This window comes from Antechinus flavipes, chromosome 2 (genome assembly GCF_016432865.1).
Source record: "Antechinus flavipes isolate AdamAnt ecotype Samford, QLD, Australia chromosome 2, AdamAnt_v2, whole genome shotgun sequence".
Classification (NCBI taxonomy): Eukaryota; Metazoa; Chordata; class Mammalia; order Dasyuromorphia; family Dasyuridae; genus Antechinus; species Antechinus flavipes.
The window spans coordinates 513,814,445-513,824,292 of record NC_067399.1 but is presented as its reverse complement, the minus strand read 5'-3'; the positions used below and the strand labels follow the sequence as shown (position 1 = coordinate 513,824,292).

The 9,848-nt window shown below is 40.3% G+C and overlaps 1 protein-coding gene across 1 annotated transcript; it reads right to left on the bottom strand.

Annotated features, from left to right (window-relative positions):
* Positions 1-342: 342 nt before the first annotated feature.
* Positions 343-6,100, bottom strand: OXA1L (OXA1L mitochondrial inner membrane protein). Its single transcript, XM_051980433.1, has 10 exons — positions 5,987-6,100; positions 5,071-5,244; positions 3,319-3,532; positions 2,465-2,608; positions 2,144-2,229; positions 1,815-1,979; positions 1,263-1,367; positions 1,002-1,164; positions 838-918; positions 343-741 (listed from the first exon to the last, which is right to left on the bottom strand). The coding sequence occupies exons 1-10, from the start codon at positions 6,047-6,049 to the stop codon at positions 614-616; spliced, it is 1,323 nt and encodes a 440-aa protein (XP_051836393.1). The 5' UTR covers positions 6,050-6,100; the 3' UTR covers positions 343-613.
* Between the last annotated feature and the right edge of the window lie 3,748 nt (positions 6,101-9,848).

Genomic DNA, 9,848 nt, shown 5'->3' with positions numbered 1-9,848 from the left:
GTATGATCAGAAGTCCATTTCCTCACCTGTAACAGGTGCAAAATTAGAGTGAATTATCTCCCAGAGTTGGGGATGAAAGTGTAGGGCACAGACATGAGCTACTGATTTAATTAGATCTGATTTCTCAACCAACTCAGGCATATACTTCTTCAAGCAAAGGTGACTTTTCTACATGAATGTAAAGGGAATAAACAGAACTATGGGCTGGGAAGGTTTTTGTTTTTGTTTTTAAATCTATATGATAACGAAGGCTGGGATTTGACCCAGTTTTTCCACCCTGACATTCTAGGCTTTGTCAAACAACCCTTTGACCATGCTGACTACTGAGAAGGAATCAGGAAATAGTATATGAATATAGAAGTTTATTACCTTCCCAGAGAAGAGAAAATGGCTCAGATGCTCACTATGCATATACCACTGAAAGCCTTCCCATACCCACCTTTGTATGTTGGTCTATTAAGAGTCTGTGGCATTGAACACTTGTGAGAAAGAATTCTCATTCCCACTGCTTCTAGGATTAGGGTAGGGAGTCATTGTCCAGATCTTGCTCTCAGGAACTCTGAGGCTCTTGGTAGTCACTGTTCTCTGGCACTGATGGTAAGTACTACACCAGTCATCCAAGAGTATCCCTCCAGGGCTTCTGTGGCTTTGGTTTGCTGCTGGTGGTGGTAGTGTTGGTAGGAGGCTGTTTTCCCTCAGGCTGTAGCAGGGGATTGTGGGCAAAAGTCTGTCGTAAGGGGCCTAGGGAAAAGAGTAAATAGATAAGCCAGGGAGAAAGAAAAGAGAAGCAGAAGCTAAGATACAGCCTAGAATCCCAAATCAAGGAAAACGACTTGCCTCGAGCTGCCAGCTGCAGCTGGTCCCGCATGCGGCGCTCCCGTTCCTTTAATTGGTGCATTGCCTGGGCATTTTTCCAGCCTGTCAGGGGAAAGCGATAAGCTACGAGTCAGTATTTAGTCCTTCCCTCCAGCAATGCCCTTTCTCTAGGACACAAGCCTTACTTTTTTTGATGCTCTTAATGAAGCCATCCTGCAAAAACACCTGGCCTGGCTCAGGTGGGATCCGCTTTGGGATGCGCAGCCAGATACGCACAGCTGGGATCTGAAGGAAGGCCACCTGGGCCAGTGAGAAGAGGTTGGAGGAGAACCAGTACGTGAACACTGCCTGGAAAAAAGAGGACGACTTTTAGGAACACTCTTCCAGTGTGTGAAGCAACAGAACAGAATTTAGGGCAGGCAGGCAGCCAGGCAGACAAGACGTACCGTGGGGAAATGGATGGTGAAGGGCAAGACCACGAGGGGCAGAACTCGGAAGAAGTTTTTCATCATGCGCAGGCTGGCATTGTTGATACCAGTTTCAGCTCCCAGCTGTCAATAAGGAAATAGTCCATGTAAAGGAGGGAGGCAGAGAAGACAGGCAGAAGACATGAAAAGAAGTGAAAGATCTATTTTCTACATCTATTTTCTTGCCCAACTAAATTTCTGAAGGGATGATCCTATGACATCATAACCACACAGCACTGTAACATTATAGGGCTGACTAGATTTGATTGACCATTTCTATGAAACCAACTATAACCCGAACAGTTTTCACAAAGCCCAATAGGTATAGCTGAGGACAGGCCTGTATTGAAAAACAAAAGGTCTACCGCTGAATTCATGAATAAGCCAGATTACCACTCTTGTCCCCAACTGCTATTCTTAGCTTCCTAAGATAACTTTTTTAGTGTTATAGTTTATCCTGGTTTCTCAGAATTTAGTTTATATTGCTACCCACACTTCAAAAACCAGTTCTGCAGGAGAATCCAAACTTACCTCCAGGATTGCCCACATCGATGCTGTGACTATCAAGGGCAGTGCATAGGTAGGGTCTGCTACCGTGAGATCCTGGAACCACAAGAGCCCACCATTCTGCATACTGGGCACAGGGAGAGAGGACATCTCTCTCAAAGCAATAAAGAAGGAGAGGAAGACAGGAGCCTAGGCAAAAGGGAGATAGGAGGAATAAGTCTTTATTGTAATCCTACAATGTACAAAGGGGAAGTCAGTACAGAATCTTAATCACATTTTAGGAGGATGAAGAATGGGAACCAGGTCAGAAAGGAGTCCTGGAATCCCAGGAGGAGAACAGTTTAGCTACTCACCTGAGCTAGAGGAACAATGAATCCTTTCAGAGGGTTTATATTATGTTTCTTCTGATAGAGCTGCAGTTCTGAAGCGACCCTGAAAACTGACCAGAAGAAGTGAGGCCAGTTAACAATGGGGTGCCAGAATAGGGAAATATCTCCCTTGCCACTTAACTCACACATTTCCCTGCCCTGGGCTATTCACTGGGAATGCATGAGCCTCCAGGACTTGCCCAACGCCAGAAGACTCCATAAGTGACTGCTGAGGCTGCTCACACTCTACAGCAAAACGCCAGCTAGAGTCACTTCTGTCCCACCCTTCCACCTTCACTGACTCACACTCCATTCTGTCCCCCGAAAACTTGGCCTCGTTCATCCGAGTGGAAAGTTTCTGCATTTCTGGCAAGTGGTTATTGAGCTTCACTGTCTCCCGTTGGCCTTTCACAATGAGGGGGAAAATGAGGCATCTTGCAACAACAGTGCCTAGTAAAGACAAAACAAGGACAGGAGCAAATTTGTATACAGCCTTAAACTAGGCTGGGATTAGGTCTCTACAGGAAGGGACAACCTCACCCTAACCTATCTCCACCATATCTCATCAAGGGCACAGACTAGAGAAAGCTCTGATTTCTTTACTGTTCAATCAGGAAGCCTAATATTAATTTTTTGTAAGGTAGGTAGGTATCTGGGAATCTGTCAGAGTTCAGTTATTGCTAGAGTGAGAAGGACGCATTTATTGATGGCTTACTATTTTAATACCTTCTTGTTTCTCTACCCACCCTTCATAACCAGCTTCCCAGCAATTTAGATCAGCTTCTCTTTTGGCCCACAGTGACCATGATAGTAGTTTTAAATCATTGTGTTCTAAGCCTCCTAAGCCTCCTACAATATTCAGAATTTCAATATTCAAAAGCCTTTCTCTACGACTGCCTTTTACTATATGACTTCTGTCCATCCTAGCTATCTTTGAGCCTGAGTACTCTTCATGAACTGCATATCACACACTAATTTCATAATGTCACTTTCAGAAATAGTGTATCCAAGTCTTTGGATCTGTATTTCTTACCCAAGTAATTTCTCCTGCTGAGTTGAGGTTGTGATCCCTAGGACATTCCTTCATCAGACTCTACTTTTCTAATCCTTTTTGTTTGCAAGACCCCACCCCCTACTTCAATGGTCTTGTTCCCCCTTACATGTAACAATGGCTCCCCACCATGGCAGGCCCAGGTCAACATGTACAAACTCCAGAAAGTTCTGCACCAGGCCCACGGGAGTGTGGCCTCCTAGTCCCAGTTCACTGAGGCTCTGCTCTGTGGCAGCCTGGACTACATCAGCAGCTCCAGCTGGAACCACTTCTGTCAATGATGTTGGGGAAGGGGTTGCGGGGATAATGGGAGAGGTCTGCACCTGTTGGAGGAAAAGAAACTTAGTATGGTGAAGAGCCTAATGGGAAAATAATTAGGCATTTTTCAGTAGAGAGGTGGACAATAGATTTGGAGCAATGCATCTGTTTTGTTTTTCAGACATGGTTAAGCCAATGTGTTGATTTGGTCTGTTTGACTGTGCTTTTTAGGGGCTTAGTGGGTGGGGATGACAAGGAGTCATTAGGAAATGAGTGACATAAAAAATGAAAATACATCATAAAATATTTAAAAAGAAAAAACATAACAAGGAATCTCCATGGATCTCTATTCCTTCATATTATGCTGTAACATCTTTATCCACTTGCTTCTCTTAACTCCCCATTCTTTCAATACTGTCCATAATTTGCACAGAATCTCCGGGCTAGGAGGATAATTTTATCTGTACCTAGGTCATCTGGGAATAGGAATTAAAATTTTTTTCCCATGTTATATATAAAACTTAAATTTTTCTTGTTGTAACTTCAGCTCATTTTCTTTTATGGGAAGCTCAGGCCATTCCTCCAAACTGAACTTCTATAATTTCTTCATTAGTAATTGATAATTTACAAAGCATTTTCCTCATGATAAAGCTGTGAAGAATGTGGGACCAATATCACTATTCTGGGGAAAATAGTTCAAAGAAATGAAATAACCTATTGGCAAGTACCAAAGGCAAGACTCAAACAACTATTTTCTTAAAAACATGTCTACTTCATATGCTTCTACAAAATAAGGATGTTGAATTGAATGTTCTTTAAGGTCCTTTCTAATGGTAATGTTTTTTGACATTCACACCATACTCTGCCATTCCCTGTAACTCAAACTTCCATTTTTAAAAGGTTCGATATTTATTTTGTTCAAATGAGGTAACATGTAAACTGCTTAGTAATTCTCAAAGGATCATACAAAGTTAGCTATAACAATTATTTTTATATCATCTATGTTTCTTAAAAATGGTCCTCCTTTTTCTACTCCCAGAACACTTTTATAACAAAGAATAATAACAAAAAATAACAAAGAGAGGGGAGAAAAAGTTTAATAGAACTAACCAACCTATCAACCCTATTCAGCATCATATGCAGTATTCAATAAGCACTATCGCCTCTCAGGTCACTTCTAGACTTAACTATATTCCTCTGACATTTGCAAAGGGAGACACATTTTTACAACTCCTCTTTGAGGCTAAATTTCATTTTTAATGATTTTATATAATTAATTTAATAAATAAATAATTTTGATAATTTTGATATTTATATATTATACTTAATAATTTTAATACTGAATGAATGAATGAAATATTAAAACTTCACAACATTGAGTTTTGATCATCTTGTTCTTTCCATTTACATTTCTGTAACCCTTATGCATATTATGCCTGTTTCTGCTCCCTTTACTTTGCACTGGCTCATATGTCTTCCTGTATTTCCCTACATTAATTCTATTCGATGCTTCTCAAAACATTCCATTGCGTCCCACTCACCCACCAGACCCTGTTTAGCCACTCTAGTGGAAGGAGCATCTATTTTGTTCCTAGTCTCTTACCTGGCTTTCGGCAAGCAGGGCGCTGGAGGTACTGAGGCACCGTGGGCCTGGGCCAAGCTTGTGGACAAAGGTAGACACTTTCCACCTTTGTTTGGCTGGGAAGAGGCAGGTGCCGGACGGCTGTTTCCAGTGTGGTCCATGAAGCCAGTATGAACGCCAGGAGATGCTGTGGAACTGAAGGAGGGAAATGACAGGTAAGATGACCCACCATTGATTGCGGATAGGCCATAGACACCGGGGACTGGAAATCCCCATTCCTGTAACATTGGTATTATTGCTGCCCGGCCATATTGGATTTTAAGGAAAAGAGTCCGAAGCGAGAGAGCACTGATTTAAGCCCGAGAGGGGTGCTGCCGGGGAAGGTGGGGAAAGCATCATGCTTTACAGTTAGGGTTAGGTGACTGTCCAAGGTCACACAGCTTGTTAAGTGTCTGAGGCTGGATTTGAACTCGAGGCCTCCTGGCAGGATGGCTGCGCAACCTAGCTGCTCTAAAGGCTTTATAATTTACATAGTGACATCTCAAAGGACCCCTAGTAAAAACGGACTAGGAGCAATTATTGTCCTCATTTTATAGATGAAAAATACATGGGTTCTGAAAGATTAAGTAATTTGCTCAAGGTCACCCTGCACGAGTGGCAGTGGCAGGACTTGAATTCTGGTCTCTTGACTGTGATGTATAGTTCTTTTAAAAAAAAAAAACCGGACCACCAAGGAGGTCGGAGGTCACGAACAAGGGCAAAGCACAGTCAGGTCAGAGGTTGAGATCTTCTAAGCCCACCATGGAGACTATGCAGCTAGCTAAGTCCCCGCTTCAGGGGTCGAAGTCATCAGGGCTGTCAGCACAGGTTGAGCTGGCCCGCTTTGGACGGGTGGGCTGTCGCTGTGTGCCAGGATCTTGGTCTAAAGGGGTTGTACCTGGCGCTGAGGCCGAAACAGGCGCAGAACCTCCGGGTTCCCACACATCCGTCGCGCCGCCATCTTCCCGGGCAGAGAAAGCGGTATTGCGCTTGCGCATTGAGTGTATTCTCCACGCGAGAGGCCGCCCTTTTAGTTGTGGTCAGGAAGTCAAAGGAGTTCCCACAAACTAAGTCATCATACAAACTAGAGGGGAGCGGCCATCTTTGATACTGGTAAGAAGCTGGGGGGCGGGGATATCTCATATGGCGGTCGTCTTGGTTACGAACTAAAAGCTTGTTTCTTTGTCTGGCGTCTTTGGCAACGAACAGTGACCGTGGTCATCTTTAATAAGGGCACGGGACTTGCTATCCTCTCTGTGTTGAAGCCGCTGCCCGGCCATATTGGATTTTAAGGAAAAGAGTCCGAAGCGAGAGAGCACTGATTTAAGCCCGAGAGGGGTGCTGCCGGGGAAGGTGGGGAAAGGAGAAGAGAAAAGAGCAGAGGAGAGGAGAGGAGAGAGTTGGCTCCCTTAACTGTAGGCCGGAGACTCCAGAGGGACAGAAATGATAATCAAATATGTCACGAATATAAAAAGTTTCCCCCACAACCCCCAGAGTGGAAGAGTGGCTAATTGTGCTTTTTGCCCAGCGTTTCCATTTTATTATCAAACTTTTTGGATCCAGGGTCCTCCAAAAGCTTGTTTATCTTTCGATGATTATTGAAAAAGAAAATACTAATAAAGCCATTACATGTTAACATAAATAATCGTTAAAAAAAATAACTATTTTCCAAAACAAAAAAAATGTGAAAGGTGACCTTATTTTACATATATTTTTAAACAAATCTTTTAAATAACTGGTTTGATTCTCATTTCTGCTTCTAAATCCACTATCTTATTAGATGCTGTTTTGGTAGAAGTGTATGCAAAAAAAAAAAAAAAAAATCTGGCCTTGCACAGATAGGTAGTTGGGAAATGAAGAAATATTTTAAAAGGCAAATAGTGGCTTAGAATTGTTATGAAAATAATTTTGTTCTTTTGGACTCCAAGAAAGGGTCTTGGGAACCCACCCTCAAAGGTGTCTGTGGGCCACACTTTGGAAATCACAGCCTTGGCATAAATAATACAACGCAAAACAATGCAATACAATATTACCACAAACCTCAGAAATGAAACTCATAGATATTAATGAAATTCTAGAAGACAATATTACAATTTATGTGTACTTTAAGGTTTGCAAAAACCTTTAAAAACATTTCATTCTCAACTTAGAAGAAAGAAGATATTATTACACCCATTTTATACATGAGAAAACTGAGGTCAACCAGCTAAGTGACATGCCCAAGTTCACACTTTTTAAAAATTAAAGCTTTTTATTTTCAAAATATATGCAAAGATAATTTTCAACATTCACCTTTGCAGAACCTTGAATTCCAAATTTTTCTGCCTCCCCCCATCTCCTCCCCTAGACAGCAAGTAATCCAATATATGTTAAACACATGCAATTCTTCTCTATATAGTTCCACAATTATCATGCTGCGCAGCAAAAATCAGATCAAAAGGGAAAAAAAAAATTAGATAACAAAATGCAAGTGAACTACAACAAAAAAGGTGAAAATACGGTGTTATGATCCACATTCAGTCTCCACAGTTCTCACTCTGGGTGTAGATAGCTCTCTCCCTTACAAGACCACTGGAATTGGCCTGACTCACCTCATTGTTAAGAGGAACCACATCCATCAGAATTGATTGTTGCCATGTACAATGTTCTCCTGGTTCTATTTACCTCACTTAGCATCAGTTCATATAAGTCTTTGATTGTTTCTTACAGGATAATAATAATCTATAATATTTATATACCATAACTTATTCAGCCATTCCCCAACTGATGGACAGCCACTCAGTTTCCAATTTCTTGCCACAAACATTTTTGCATATATGTGTCCTTTTCTCTTTTTAATGATTTCTTTGGCATACAAGCCCAGTAGAAATACTGCTGGATCAAAGGGTATACACATTTTGATAGCCCTTTGGGCATAGTTCCATACTGCTCTTCAGAATGGTTGGATCAGTTCACAATTCCACCAACAATATATTAGTGTCTCAGTTTTCCATATCCCTTCTAATATTGTTCATTATCAATTCTTTATATATCAATTCTCATATATATTTACATATATATGAGGCCTTTATCAGAACCCTTGGATGTAAAATTCCCCTCCTTCCCCCAGTTTATTGCTTCCCTTCTAATCTTGTCTGCACTGGTTTTGTTTATACAAAAACTTTTAAATTTAATATAATCAAAATTATCCATTTTGCATTTATTAATGTACTTTGATTCTTCTTTGGTCACAAATTCCTTTCTTCTCCATACATCTGAGAGGTAGATTATCCTTTGTTCTTTGAATTTGCTTATAGTTTCACTCTTTATAGCTAAATCATGAATCCATTTTGACCTTATCTTGGTATAGGGTGTTAGGTATGGGTCAATGCCTACTTTTTGCCATACTAATTTCCGATTTTCCCAGCAATTTTTGTGAGCTAGTGAGTTTTTATCAAATTCACACGGTTAATAAATGTCTCAGACAATTTTCCAAGTTATAAAGGAAAAGCCAGTTGTATAAAACAAATTCTTGGCATTGTGTCTCCTACCTATTATTTATAGTTTTTTTTAAAAATATAAATCTTTTGTTTTTATATCACAGATTTCCCCCTGTATATCTCCTTCCTTCTCTCAGGGAGAGTTCTATCATAATCCTTATGACAATTAAAAAAAAAAAAAAGTAAAAGAGGAAATACGGGAAAAACACCAGTAAAATTGATCACTATATCAAAAAGATCTGATATTATAAGTAATGTTCCTCACCTATAAACACCAATCTCTACAAAAGGGGAATGGACTTCACATATCTCTTCTTTAGAATGTTGGCACTAGAAGGTGGTATCAATGCAATGAACCTGGGAATCTTACAGTTGGAAGGATCTTTAGAGACTGTTTAATCCAATCCATATTTCAACTAGAATCCCTTGTTTTCAATATATTTGACCAGTATTCAATTTTTTTTTTTTTGCTGAGGCAATTGGGGTTAAGTGACTTGCCCAAAGTCACACAGCTAGGAAGAATTAAATGTCTGAGGTCAAATTTGAACTCAGGTCCTCTTGACTTCTGGACTGGTACTCTATCCTCTGTGCCACCTAGCTGCCTCCCAGTAGTTAAATCTATGCAGCTTTTGTATAAAAGACTTTTCTCCTCCTATAGCCCATTTTTTGGATAGTACTATTTGTTAGAAAGTTTTTCTTTATTAAACACAAAATAACAGATTATGGATTCACAGCTGGAAGAGGACATTGAGTATAAATTCATTTTATAGATGAGGAAACCGAGATTCAGGGAGGTTAAGTTATTTGCCCAAGATCACATGGGTAGTAAGCATCAAATGTGGGATTTGAACCTTCAGCCCTCTGAGTCCTAAAATGGTGATTTTCTTACTCTTTTGAAAGCATTTCTAAATTTGCTGCTCTTAAAACAAAACATTTCTGTAAAGTTCAAATGATTCCTTTCCTCTCCTTCCCTTGTATTAAATAGTTAAGTAAAATAAATCAGCACATTGAGTTGTTGACTAGGTATGCCTCACTGTATTTTGCCTTGTTGAAGTATATAATAATCTCCTGGTCCTGCTCATTTCACTCAGCATCAGTTCATGTAAGTCTCTCCAGACCTTTCTGAAATCATCCTGCTGGTCATTTCTTTTTTTTTTTTTTTTTTTTTTTTTTTTCTATTTTTAAAAAAAATTTTTATTGACAGAATCCATGCCAGGGTAATTTTTTTACAACATTATCCCTTCACTCGCTTCTGTTCCGATTTTTCCCCTCCTTCCCTCC

Bases quoted from the DNA above. Each gene is read 5' to 3' on its own strand.
- OXA1L (XM_051980433.1), bottom strand. From the start codon at position 6,049: ATGGCGGCGCGACGGATGTGTGGGAACCCGGAGGTTCTGCGCCTGTTT. The intron at 2,609-3,318 runs GTAAGGGGGAAC...TGTCTTTACTAG, and splicing joins GTGGGGAGCCATTGTTACAT to GCACTGTTGTTGCAAGATGC. The intron at 2,230-2,464 runs GTGAGTCAGTGA...TCTTCTGGTCAG, and splicing joins TTCGGGGGACAGAATGGAGT to TTTTCAGGGTCGCTTCAGAA.